Here is a 14675-nt window from a genome sequence, read left to right as displayed (position 1 = left end):
AACATGATGCTTAGTTCCTGTGGTTGTATATGTGTGCTCTTAACAAAGCAAGTTAAGAATATTTTGTGCTTTTCCTCTTGCTTGCTACATTTCTGGTCATTTTTGGAAAAAATTCAAAATAAAGACCAAATATAGACCTGTTGGAACACAGCTGGGATTGAGGGGAAATATGCTCTCCTCTGAGGACCAGCAGTCAACCGCAAGACTCTGCACAGCCCCCGCTCACTAAGGTGGGAGGAAGGACACTCCCGCAATCCCTCAGCTCCTCTGTTAACTCAGCTGGACCTCAAAACCGCGCTAGGTCCCGCATGATCAGGACTCCTACCAAACAGCTCATCAGGTGTGTAACACCATGCGCCGTGGCTGACCAGTATAAAACTGGGCACTTCATCCATCCGTCACTTCTCAAGGGTGAAGAGATGAGATTCAGATTCGTCAGATCCTCCTCAGCCATTCAACACTGCAATCATAAGAGCTGCTCTTTACTGAGTTCCTTCTAGGTCCCAGGTGCTTTACTAGCTGTATAATTTATAGGTTTTCTCCAATCCTTACCCTAATTCTGTGAGTACGGTTGTCCCTATTTCATAAACGAAGTAACCAAGGCTCGGAGAAGTCATCTATCCACAGTCACTGAGATAATAAATATCTGAGAACAGCTAGTGATTTCAGTCAAGAGACACATGATCTAAACTGTGCTTGTTATCAGACTCAAAAGCCAGGTTGCCAACTCTGGCAAGCGTTAGAAGAAGTCACAGTGTTTGTATTAAGGCTGTGGCAAACTCAGAAAGTGGGAAAGTGGCACCATTCAGCAGGGCTGTATTTCCCCTCAAGTTCTGACTTTTCCCAAGCCCAATGCAGCCCTTGTCATTGACCTCCTATAGGTAGAGATGCAAGTCTTGTTGCTCTCAGTTGAGACTAGACATCTGCCAAGATGTCAACTAGTGATGGGGAGTAGGTCCAGAACTTCAGTTTTAATAAGCTCTGATGTGTACCAGAATCACCTGTGAGCTTAACACACATTTCTGGGCCCTTCTTTAGGCCTTCGGATTCCATAGGTTGGTAGTGGGTCTCAGGCATTTGCATTTTTAAAACAAGCTCCCAGGTAATTTTGACGCCCACCAAAGTTTGAAAATCACTGCTCTCAATGTTATGATCAGGAGGAGGAGATCTTACTCAGAAGAGCGAGTACACATGGTCAGCTACAGTTGTAGGCTGGAAGAAAAATTCAGCTTATAGGAGTGCATGAAGGGACGTCCACCTGGCCTGCTCGCTTTGCTCAGGATAACTTTTTCCCTGTTCTGATCCATGTCTATTTTTAATTTACTTCCATTAATATTTGGATCAAGAGAATATTGCAGGCTTCCCTGGTGGCATAGTGGTTAAGAATCCGCTTGCCAGTGCAGGGGACTCGGGTTTGATCCCTGGTCCGGGAAAATCCCACATGCCTCTGAGCAACTAAGCCCATGTGCCACAACCACTGAGCCTGCAGTCTAGAGGCCTCGAGTCACAACTACTGAGCCCACACACTGCAGCTACTGAAGTCTGCACGCCTAGAGCCCATGCTCTCCAACAAGGGAAGCCACCGCAATGAGAAACCCGCACACTGCAACGGAGAGTAGCCCCCACTCGCCACAACTAGAAAAAGCTCCTGTGCAGCAACAAAGATCCAATGCAGCCAAAAATCAATCGATCAATCAATAATATAATACATCTTTAAAAAAAAAAGAATATTGTATCAGGTCTTCAGTATTTATCTTAGTTACGCAACAAGTACAGCGCTTCATCCAAACTTGGCTAAATACATAGAAGACAGAAATTTTGTTCTCGAAGATAATTCTGTAGTTGTGTTTTTGAAAGTTCTAATTGCAATGGGAAGCTGACCTATCAGTCTATCCATCAAATCAATCTGCTCTCTCCAGACAGGCAGGCAGGCCCTCTGGGGATGCTATCCTGTCATCACGATACTGACCAACTTTCTAACCTTGACGATGTTATGGCAGTGACATTATGCATAGCTCTGGGCTTTTGTCTCTCATAGGCCTGGTTTGTTAGCACAGCCCTTGAAACTGTAGGAACAAAAAGGTCAAGAAGGCAAATGGGCTTCCACTTTTGGGGGAATCACACAGGAATGTATGCTCTACCTGGCACTGAAGTTCCAAGCGCGACGAACACTACCGCGGTCACGGAATCCTTCAGGCCGATAGTGCAGCCGAAGTGGGAAGCCAGGTCTCCGATGAAAGCCGTCAGTACGCCAATCATGAGGATGGAGACGATGAAACACGCCCAGCCATTCCAGTACTCTGTAGGGGGGACGAAGGCGAAGAGCACCTTCCAGAACACAGTCAGAAAGTGCATCACGTAATCGAAGCAGGAGGGCAGCTTCTCCTCCCCACATTCGTCGTCCTCATCATCTTCCCCTGGAGAGAAAGCAATGAAGAACATTTCATCACGACCTGTGCTGTTGGGGTCTTCCTCTCTCCCACTTTCTCCTTCCTAGGCCTGTCAGCCCTCCCCTGAGAATGGGTGAAGCTTTGGGTTTTCCAAGAGTCCATCATAACCAACCAAATAATTACTAAGGTACTGACACGCCCCCTCGCTGTGGTTCACGGATCAATAGCAAAAACTTAAGTCCCAAGCAGTTCTGGTTATATGCAATCAACACATACTTTCTACTCCCATGTCACCTCAGTGAGAGTTGTCATTGCATAGAAATGAAAAGCATTTCTCCTCAAAGGCAGGAAAGTCATGTCCCAGGCTTGGGAGGAAGCCTCTTTTTAGGAAAGATAACAATTCTTCTAAGGAAGGATTCTTTCCTTCCAGCTTGGAGTTTGGCTCCAGGGATTCACGGCTATATGATCCCGTATAGGACCATGTTTTGACAGGGCCCTCTGGGCTCTACGTATTTCTCCAGCTTCACCTCCTGCAACTACTTCAAACTCAAATTTCAGCCCAGCCAAATGGAATTATTTGCATTTCTTACAAAACTGTATGTAATGTACTTTCTCTTCCATTTGTCCTTTAGAACTAAATGTGTTTGGCATATCCTAATCCCTCCCTCCTTATCCTTTAAAAATCACTGCCTCTGTGAAACTTTCCCTGACCCTCCCTCACCCTCCAGCCGTGCTGGGAACTTCCTAGAGCTTCCATAGCTCCCGCAACACTGGTAGCACTGGATGACTGGTTCTCAAAGTGTGGTCCCTGAGCAGCAGCAGCAGCAGCACAAGGAAATTTTTAGGAATGCAAATTCCTCGCCCCAGTGAATCAGAAACTAGGGGATCGTGGGTGAGGGTGGGGGTGGAGGGGGTGGAGGTGTTTGAACAAGTTTTCTAGGTGATTCCCATGCACGCTCAACTTGACAAGATTCAACACCCATTTATAAGAACTGCAGAAAATGGGCACAGAGGGAACCTACCTCAACAGAATAAAGGCCGCATATGACAAACCTACAGCAAACATTATTCTCAGTGGTGAAAAACTAAAAGCATTTCCTCTAAGATCAGAAACAAGCCAAGGCTGCCCACTCTCGCTACTATTATTTAACACAGTTTTGGAAGTCCCAACCATGGCAATCAGAGAAGAAAAAGAAAGAAAAGGAATCAAAACTGGAAAAGAAGTAAAACTGTCACTGTTTGCAGATGACATGATACTATACATAGAAAAATCCTAAAGATGCCACCAGAAAACTACTAGCTAATCAATGAATTTAGTAAAGTTGCATGCTACAAAATTGATACACAGAAATCTCTTGCATTCCTATATACTAACAATGAAAAATCTGGAAGAGAAATTAAGGAAACAATCCCATTTACCTTTGCAACAAATCAATTTGAGAACCAGTCTCTAGATTGTGCCTGTTCACTTTCCTTCTCCTTTAGACTGCGAGCCTGTCAAGGGCAGGAATTTGTTCAATTTTGTGTCCTTAGTGTTTGGTCTCATTTCCAGCCTATGCAATAAGCTGGCTAAGTTAAATGAATGCATGCATGAATTTCCACTGACTTTATAAAACTACTTAATTACATAATACACACACAAATTGCAATGTTGCCAATTGTTTTACTATCAATGCACAAAGAAATTCACAAAGCTTACTACCTGAAGGAGCCAGGAAATTAATAGTATTCTAAAACAGAAACTTCATTTACAATGTGATATAATCCCCATTCACATATTTTAAAATTGTGCTACTGAATGTCAACTCTTCTTGAAGTGGTGACTAGTATACATTTATGTGTTTTAGAAAGAACTTCTCCTTGAGACTTTGTTTCACCACCACCACCTCCCCGAACCTTGTCACCAGGGATCCACTTCCTCCAGCTAATGCAGCTGGGAGCAGGTGAGGCTGCCACACTTCCCAGCTGACTGCGTGATCTGAGACTGCCAGCATGGGGCAAACGTGCGTACTCTTCCTGAGACACTCCACGGTGAGGCCATCTGGTGCAGCTCGTAATTGGGAAAACCCTCTCAAAGCAGAGGAGCTTTGAGGAGAAAGTGCCTCTCACAAAACACAAGGAGTGTCTCAATTTGTCACCTGTTATCTTACAGGACGAAAGAAGAGGCAATGGCTCACTCTTCAGTGAGTGCACAGGCAGAATTATTATGCACACATAAACTCTGGGGACCTGCAGAGAAAGCAGCTTCATCTTTGAGGCTTTAGAAGGTCTCAAATAAGCTCTTGGGAAGAAGCCCTCAGCAGATGGATGGAATCACCTTTGGAAATGATGAACTAGGTAGAGGACTTGACTCAGGTCAGCAGATGGAAAAGTATGTGACTCACTAAGAGCAGAGGTCCCCAGCCTTTATGGCACCGGGGACCGGTTTTGTGGAAACCAACTTTTCCATGGATGAGGGGCTGGGGGGATGGTTCAGGAGGTGATGCAAGTGATGGGGAGTGGGATGAAGCTTTGCTGGCGTGCCCACAGCTCACCTCCTACTGTGCAACCTGGGTTTGGGGACCCCTGCACTTAGAGTGAAAAAGCGTGGTTGACATGTTAAAGTAATTGACCAAGGAGGCCATTAGACAGCGGTGGCTCTAATGCCTTAGTAATCGAAGTAAGCAAACCAAAATCTCAGCCACAGTCAACTCCTGTTAATACATTTGTATCTAAGAAAATGAAATTGAGAAACCATTCATCACAAACAGCCCACCCTGGCAACTGCTTAAGCTAGAGCCAATCAGATAACTTCCTTGCTTTACTTCTGAGTCTGCTCTATGAGAGACCGTCCTCGGCTTCTATCAGCAGAGTGCCCCTAACCACCTTTGGTTTGGTTCTGCCCGATGTGAATCCCTATTTGCTCAAATAAACTCTTAAAAGCTTTCAGTGTGCCTCAGTTTGTCAACAAACAATTCCTACAGTGCTCATGCTATATAGTTATTACATATTTCTAATATCATCCTTGCCTGAAAGTAGAAGATGCTTTTAAGTAAAAGCACATGTCATGGGCTGAATTGTGTCTCCTCCAAATTCACATGTTTAAGCCTGACCTCCAGTACCCAAGAATGTGACTGTATTTGGAGATAGGGCCTTCAGAGAGATGCTTAAATTAAAACAGGGCTGTACAGGGAGGTCAGCTCGGTGCTTTGTGAAACGACATAGAGGGGTGGGATAGGGAGGGTGGGAAGGAGGCTCTAGAGGGAAGGGATATGGGGATATATATATACATATAGCTGATTCCCTTTGTTGTGGAGCAGAAACTAACAACATTGTAAAGCAATTATACTCCAATAGAGATGTATAAAAAATACTTTAATTCTGGTTTCAAATAAAAAACAAAAACAAAAAACCCAGTGCTATTAGGGTGGCCCCTGATCCAATCTGACCGGTGTCCTTATAAAGGGAAATGGGGACACACAGAGAGACAGCAGAGACACGTCCACATGGAGGAAAGACCATGTGAGGACACAGCAAAAAGGCAGCCCTTGCTTCCCCCAAGTCAAGGAAAGAGGGCTTGAGAGAAGCCGAACCTGCCAAAACCATGATCTTGAACTTTTATCTTCCAGAACTGAGAAAACACACTTCTAGCAAAATGGTACAGCCCCTTGGGAAGCGTTCTATGTCATAGCACTGACATATAGGAACTCATGTTTCTATTACCTCTACTCTATTAACCACTTAATGTTTCTATTACCTACTCCTTTCTTGTTTCTTTATCCATTTCTTCCTTTTTTCCTTCTGTTACCCGACCCAGGTTCCTTTCGGCCCAACCACAGCAAGATGCCGAGGTTTGCAGTAAAGAGAGGGTTTCTTCCCAGGGCAACCAAGTGAGGAGGTAGGAGAACAAACCTCAAAGCTGCCTCTTGAAAGCTCTGGTCCTTTGAGAGATGCCCCTCGAAACTTGGGGTATTTATGGGAGGAGGAATAAACAAGCAGGGTGGTCTAGGGTGTGGGGAGCGTGGGGAAAGGTGATTGGGAAAAGGTGCGGTAATCATGGTTCCGCGCAGGCGTAACTAAGCACGTTCAAAAGGGCACTGAGCGGACACGCACGCATGCCCAGTTGGAGGGTCAGCGGTCCCATCCAGTCTTAAGCAGCTCAGTTCCAACTAGACATAGCTGACTCCAAGTTTCTAAAACATCTTGGGCAAACATCTTATCGTTTAAGCTACTTGGAGGACCTGCAAGTGTTAAAATTAGTGAAGGCAGGTGAAATGGATTTGACCCGCAGTTTCACTTCTTTCACCTTTCTTCCCATTTCCCTTTTACCCTCCACTTGAGCACCAGGTGGAACTCACTGTGAGCGTTGCAACTGTCAGGCCTTATCTGGGGTGGGTAGGAAGAAGAGAACCATGTTAATTCTTTCTCTACCTCCTCTTCTTTGTATTTCCCATTCCAAAGGGGGGGCTGCACGTACCCCAGGAAAGCTCAGAAAAAGCACGAGACTTTCTAGTTATATTTATTTTCTATCTGATCCTTCAAAATTTCTATATTTGGAAACACTTTATAATTTCATAGGAGGTATGATTAAAACAGTTTGGAAAGCACCGGATTTTAATCACTCATTCATAGAAACAGATTATTCTGCCTCTAACTCTACCAAATTACTTAATTTGGGGTGTCTATGTCTCATATTGTGAAGATGAACAAGAAAACAAATAATGAAGCTTCTCAGAAGAAATGACACATAAATTGAGAGTAGATATTATATTTGTCTTCAAGATGGAAATAATAACACCTTTCCCATGAGGGATGTGCAGGGGAATAATTAGATCATCTCTGCAAAGTGTTTGAGGATATTTCAAGGTAATGATTATCATGGTAGGCTATCATTATTTTCCTCCACTTAGGATTGTTACTGTGTTTTCCCATCATTATTTAATTGCTTTGTCAAGATGGTGGGACCTAAGATGACATTCCAGGCTTTTAAAAACAAAACCTAATATTGCCCTCTAGAATTAACTTTATGACCTGTAAGTGTGCAATGCAAAATGTGTGTGTGTGTGTGTGTGTGTGTGTGTGTGAGAGAGAGAGAATTTCCTTTTGTAGGTTTCCAACATTGTAAGGAATCTTAAATATTTTAATGCTTAAGTCTGGACTGGGAGGCCCATCTGTTTTATTGCATTTGAAAGTAGAAGTGGCTTCCCATCCTTTTCCTGGGATTTCACTGCTCTTTACAAATTTTAATCTCCAGCTCAGATGTCATTTAAATATTAAAAATGACCCCTGACTGCCATGTATGATGCACAATTACCCTGTCTTGGAGAAGGACAAAGCAATATTATGTTCATTCATCACCATCTGGACTATACTTAAAAGTATGCTCCTTGCAAAGAGCAGTGGAGCATTAAAACACACACACACACACACACACACACACACACACCTGGAGCATCTCATGTGATGGCAGAGATGACAGTAATTTGCTGGTTCTGTATATTTGCCAGCTAAGAGTTACTGGATGCTGTGTAATTCTTTCGAGTCCCTCCTCTGTATTAGCAAAGAAACAGGCAGGTTGGTGGGTTTCCTTTTATAGGATCCCAAGCAAAGGATCCTCTTATCTCAGAATCCTTCTTTTCAGCTTTATGGATTTCACTAATGGGAAGATAACAAACAAGCTGTATTTGGTTAATCCTTCCCATGGCCTTTTAAATGGTTTCCTTGAATCCTATTAGACTTCCTAAATATAACTACAAAAGTAGCCAAATCGTTAAAACCGCAGAGAATGGAGACAGGATCACTTCAACTATTGATGTAACAGTACTTGCCCTGGCCCTACTCTGGAGCAGAACAAGGACATCATCAGCACAATTAATCGATCATGAAAGGCAACCCCTGGGCTTGGCACCTACAGAGTACACAGCATCTAAAGTAAACCAGGTGTTAAATTTTATTCTATAAGTTGCTCAAGATTTGGCCTCAGGGAACCACAAATAGAGGCTGCTTGGGTGTAGTGGACATTTGGGTCAGAAGACTTAAGTCAATTTCTGGTTCTGATAGCTTGTTTTGGGGCAAGACACTTGACCTTCCTGGGCCTTAATTCCTCATCTGTCAGATGAGTTTCCTAACTCCCGCATCACAGAGCTGTTGAGAGGACCAGGAGAAAAAATGTCCAAGTCCTTCATAAAACTGCAAACCCCTTTACAGACACATGTGCCATATTCCACCATCGTTGCTTGTCAGAAGAAAAGCAGTAAATCAATATGATCTGAGTATCCTGTTTGCACAGAATCTGTATTCTGTTTGAATGAGCCATTATCACTACAGCTTCCCTGAGATGCTTAGTTTTAAGAAAAAAAAAAAAAGGAAGAAAGGGACAGAGGGAGAGAACATGATGGGGTGTCTACTAAATGTCAGACACTGAGCTAAATTTTTTCACATGCCTAATCTTATTTAATCCCTACAATAACCCTGCGAGGTAGGCATCATTAATCCCCATCGTACAGATGAAGAACTTGAAGTTCAGAGATTTTAAGTGACTTTCTAAAATAATGACACAGTTGGTAAGTAGCTGAGTTGGGATTAGATCTAACAGCCCAGGGAACATTTTACTTCCCATGATGTCTTGTTGAAGCAGGTTGAGGAATACAGCATCAACTATCACACACTGACTCAAAGTCTGAATCTGAGAGTTCTTTAATGCCCCATGCTGTAGAAATTCAATGTTGCCTTTTCGTAGGAATGCAAAAATGATGTTGCATCATCAGTAATGTTTGTATTCTAATTATTTTCTAATTATGATATGTTTTTGGCAGAGTCAGCAGTATTTCTCAAGCTCCTGGGGACCAACTAAACCCTGGAGACAAGACAATACAGTAAGGGAGAGCATGGTGGTGATGGCTGATTTTGAATCTCTAGAGTGTGGCAAGTTATTTTCATTTCCAGTTGTCAGAGGCCAAACCATTTGAATCAAACATTCTGGTTTGCAGCTAGTTCTTCACTCTAGAATTTGGGAAACTGGCCTAAATTATCACAACTCTGTAATGGAAAGCAGTTTAGAGAATCTCTGCTGTTGTTAATCTGAGAAAGTGTCTGACTTTCAATTCCTTCTAGAGATTCATTTATTTGTAATTAGTCCATTTTTATTTTGCAAGACTATCCTCCAACGATGAGAATGAGAATGATCAGAATGCTTTCTGGGAGTTGGACACGATGGATTTCGGATGACATTTGTGGCCAACCACACTGCCTTCCACGTGATCTTCTAAGCCCAGTAAGCCTTGCTCAGCAGCCCCGTGTAATATACAAATCAATAACTGTGAAGGTGGATTGATCGCTACAGTGGTTTTCTTCATTCTACAGACATTGTTTTGGGCATAATTTCTTTCTGAAATTTTATTCCTTTTTTCCCATGTGGTTGATTTGATTTTGTGTCTCTTTAGTTTCTCAGCACAAAAATTTGTTGTCTTCAAACAAATTAACAAGCTAATTTGTTACTGAATGGACTTTGTCTTCCACAGCTATCACTTTTTTTACAACCTGATATACAATAATTATAAATCAAGTTCTACTCTTCTGTTGTATATTTCCATTTCTCTTGTTCAAAGGTTCTTACAGAATTACTAAATATTTAAAATGAAGGAAAGCTTAGCAATCAGCTAATTTACCCCTTCTAATTTTGAGAGGACTGAGAACTGATGAATTTTTGTTCTCTTATTTTCTCATATCTGTGTGTGTGTGTGTGTGTGTGTGTGTGTGTGTGTGTGTGATATGTAAGAATTGGAGTTAAACCCTAAACCCACTGGCTTTTACTGTCTTGCTCAGTCAATGACCTAATAACTTCTTTTCTCTCTTTCCCATTTTACATGCTTGTAACTTATTTCTAGTGAAAAAAACATATATCCATCTTTCTCTACCCTTAGTGGTTTTGATATACCACTAAATTCAGTAACCTAAAGATTCATTCCCAAACAAGAATTTACCTCTTGTTCTGGATTTTAGAGAAGTGCTATAAACACTCCCTATAACCTAGTGGTTGGGAAGTATTAGGTTGGCCAAAAAGTTAGTTTGGGTTTTTCTGTAAGAGGCTACGGAAAACCCAAAGGAACTTTTTGGCCAAATACTTTTCTTCCAAGATAATTCCTTATCGAGAGATCTCAAAACACAATTCACTCAAATTTCTAGATCTATGAGTTGCCAAAGCACAGAGAAAGAACACAGATATTTGTTTCCATCAAACGAAACATGTAAGGATTAGAAAAATACCTGAACTTAAAGCACTGAACGTGTTTCAGAGCTTGCCAAGGTCAACTCCCTGTTTAATGTGAATTCCTTTAAAATCTCATTGCCAAATAGTCACCCATGCCACACTTGAGAGTCCCAGCTAGTAGGCAGTTCATAGTCTCACAATGCACCTTTTAACAGCTCTGGCTGTCAGCTTGGGCTGGTAAGTCCATTCATGCATCTGGGTCCCATTCCTTAAAAAGTATGGAGTAAGTGCCATCCTGTTCCACATGACATTTTTGCAGGCCACTTGAAGCTGGCTCCTCTCATTTCACCCTCAGTCCTTGCTCCAAGTTCAGGCAGGCCATGCTCCTCTGAGCACTCTCTTAGTCATAGCCTTCTTCTTCTTCTTTCTTCTCCTTTTTAAAATTTTTATTTTATATTGGAGTATAGTTGATTAATAATGTTGTTTTAGTTCCAGGTGTACAGTGAAGTGATTCAGTTATACATATACATGTATCTATTCTTTTCCAAATTCTTTTCCCATTTAGGTTATTACAGAATATAGAGCAGAGTTCCCTATGTTGTACAGTAGGTCCTTGTTGGTTATCTATTTTAAATATAGCAGTGTGTACATGGAAGGGTGTGGGGGGAGGGATAGATTGGAAATTTGGAATTGACATGTACATAGCCTTCTTTTCTAGAATGCAGTTGCGTGGAGCTGAGTGCAACTCCAAGAGGTGCTTATTTGCCTACACTGCTGAAGGTCTTTCACCATCCTCTTTCTGGGCACTTTCATTAATGAACATGTTGGGCTATTGGTAGCCACATCACACATTGTCATATGTAGAGTAAACCAACATCAACGACCCAGTGTTGCAGTGCCATTTCTAGGTCACGTCTTTCATTTCCCACACTACTGTAATTGATATGGGGGGACATACTTGTACAGTCTTTTACCTATCCTTATTAGGCTCTTTCAAAGAAGTGATTAGTTACTGTGTTTTCAGTCTACATACCAGCTCTAAGAAGCGTCATTCTTGAAGGCTTCTTTAAAATGTATTTGGATTATGACAAAGTTCCTCGGCGTGGCTAGTTGTCCTTGGTGGGGGTGTAAGCCCTGCTGATGGTCTCTAGTCTCACTGCCCTTGTCCCTTGCAGCCAAAAGCCTGAGAGCAAGCCTGGTCGTATATTGAGAGGCCCTTCTTCACTAGCTCTTGGGGACCAGAATTAGTGTGGAGACCCCATGCCTAGAATCCACTGTGCCAGGAGTATGTCCATTACTCTACAGACTTGACTGTTGTCTAGTTTTCAGTCTATTTCCTTGGAGAGATGCACTGGATATCAACACCATATTATAAGAAATATGAGTTCAAGACTGCTGTAACTTTGTGACTTGAACTTATGGCCTATTCTTAGATGGAGAGGACACCTATATAGGTCTTGTTAATCATCCCCACCATCTACTTTCATGCCAGAGGTAGCTATGGGCCATTCTGCCCCAAAGGACCAGTGCTAGTTTCAGCCCATATTTGGGCAGCTATGGACAGGTGATGTGTGACAGTACTGAAAGGGTTACTCGAAGACAGCTCACTCTCTGTGCATAACTTTCAACCCTGTCGGAAACAAATGAACCCCTGGGTGAAATTTTCCACAAAGAATAGAAGGCTCACTGGTTTAGGCCATTACGGATCTTGTTGGGATGGTTAACACAGCACAAGAAATATCTAATGTGACAGAAATATTTCTCAGCAAATGTAGCCACTGTCAAAATGAAAAACGGATGCACTAAGGAGTTCTAGCTCCATGAAGTTTGATTATTAGTCAAATGAATCAGTTTAAAGCTGAAACTTGACTGCTTTGCCTCTTTCTTTTTTAAGAATTTCTCTACCTGGACTGAGTGCTCCTAAATGACTGTGTGCTGACATAATCAGTCACATGTGGTTTTACCCCAAGCTCTATTTTTGCAAAATCACTCCAAGTCAGGCTAAGAAGCTTGAAATTCAGAGTGTCCTCTTACCCTTTACTGATTGTAGGATTAACAGAATTTCAGGCTCTTGCAATAGAGAAGCATATTGCCTGCAGACTTGAGCACCTAAGAAATAAACCTCCAACAAATAGAAGTGATATTCAGCAAGTGCAGATGCCTCCTGCTAGTTTTGATGGTTCAGTTAAAGTGGGTAGTATGTGGGCACACCAGATTCCAAGACTGGCCCGAGGGCTCTGATAACACTTTGTAAATATCAGCAGCTGTGTCTGAATTAGCCTCCTGGAGTGTGGGAAGCTGAGCCTTGGAGGAACTGTTTGGGCAGCAATAACCCTGTAATTGTCAACAACAACAAAAATCAATATCATGTCCTAGGAAAATGTTGAAATTCTATAAAGGGTAGATGTGTATCAAAGGCTGTCCCACATGCAGAGGAGCACAAAGATGATCTAGATTCTCTTAAGATGCTGCTGTAATTAAACTACAAATGCAGATTCACTTACTAAGTGCCTACCTTTATGCATAGGGGTCAATACACACATTCCATTTAATCTCCCAGCAACCTGGTAAAGTAGGTATTATTTTCTCCATTTTAAAGATGAAGAACCAAAGCTCAGAGTTGAAGTGACTTGCTTATGAGATTTAAACTCTTTCCACAACTTTATTGTAATTACTTGACCCATTTTTCCCAGAGAGAAAAATCTCTGTGGTTTGTCCAGCAAAAATACATTCTGATAAAAATCTAAGCCCATTTGGGGAAGTACCTCCCCTCCTTAAAATAACCAGCTACATATGATACCATGTATAAAATATTGAATGCTCTTTCAGGGAATGAATGGATGACCCTACTTCCTAAAGAGTCTGGTTTTCTTTTAATCTTTGGGAAAATTCTCTGCTAGTGGTTTATATCAGCCCTGTTGGGAAGTGAGATTTTCCTCAGGCTGTGGCAAACATCAATCTCTCTGCGCAGCAAATGTAATGGACTCTAGATAGCTCTTTGGCAAATACAACTCCCCTCCTCTGTGATTGCTTTCCTGGTCTCAGGATCACTTGAAAGGACTTTCTTCTGATCAGGGGGTTTGTAAATTGATCCGCCAGTTAAGTATGAAAGTTGAGTATCTAGGACTCTCATCGTGGCCTTGGTCTGCAGTCATTCATCTGCTTGTCCCTGGCCCCTTCTCTCTGTTGTGATTTTCGATGAGATCCCAGTAAACAGGGCACCGCACTGACAGCAAGGAGGCTTTGACGATTTCCATGTTCTTAGGTACCTCACAGTTTCTTCTGGAAACAAAGACTAGCCTCAACTAACCTTCTCTTGGTGCTGTTGAAAAGATAAATGAGACTTTTGAAGAGAAGTGAGAATCTTATATCTAGTAAAATCGGTTTTGGACAAGAGGATTAGCTCATTAGCAGAATTCAGATGGGGTATCCGGTTCCCTGACTGCACGTGAATACACCTTTTAGAGGGTAGGCTGCCTAAGGTGGGTGTTGACAATCAGATTTGTCTGTTTGTTAGTGGATTTTTCATCTCTCGTAAATAATAATCCTGTAATGGAGCTTGTTGTGATGCCTTTCTTTAGTATAAACCATCTTTAAAATATCCCTTCCCCTCTCATTATCAGTATCTGTGGCCTGTTTTCCTTATTTGGTTAAGGCATGGAGAAAATGCTGTTACATTTATAGGTCTGATCTCTAAAAGTATTTCAGGTCATTGTTTTGTACCATAAACCTAGGCTGAACCTCTAACCTGAACGTGAACCAATATTCCTAGTAAAATAACTAATAAACCTCTTCTTCAAAGGGAATGCAATGGTTAAAAGAGTGACTTACTTGTACCATTTGTATCTGCAGTGAATATTTATTCATCATTTATGTGTCAGGTACAGTTCTAGGCACTGGAAATGCAGACAAATAAGACCCCACACAACATCCATTCTGGTAAGGAGAGATTGAAGCAGTCAAGTAAAACAAACGAACAAACATGATCATTTCAGGTGTTCATCTGGGCTCTGAAGACACTGAAATCATATAGTATGATAAAGAGTGACTGGGCTGTAAAGAAACTCCTCTGAGGAGGTGACCTGTGAGCTGAGACC

General features: G+C 42.1%; 1 protein-coding gene across 4 annotated transcripts in view; it reads right to left on the bottom strand.

The window, feature by feature from the left end:
* SLC8A1 (solute carrier family 8 member A1) overlaps positions 1 to 14675 on the bottom strand; it is a 408133-nt gene that overhangs the window by 41219 nt on the left and 352239 nt on the right. For all 4 annotated transcript variants that reach the window (XM_057740995.1, XM_057740996.1, XM_057740999.1 and 1 more), the window contains one exon: positions 2142 to 2417. In XM_057740995.1, coding sequence (XP_057596978.1) covers positions 2142 to 2417 — 276 coding nt within the window. The remainder of the gene's footprint in view (positions 1 to 2141; positions 2418 to 14675) is intronic.

This window comes from Hippopotamus amphibius, chromosome 7 (genome assembly GCF_030028045.1).
Source record: "Hippopotamus amphibius kiboko isolate mHipAmp2 chromosome 7, mHipAmp2.hap2, whole genome shotgun sequence".
Lineage (NCBI taxonomy): Eukaryota > Metazoa > Chordata > Mammalia > Artiodactyla > Hippopotamidae > Hippopotamus > Hippopotamus amphibius.
Note: the sequence above shows the minus strand (reverse complement) of the source record. Positions and strands in the feature narration are given on the sequence as shown.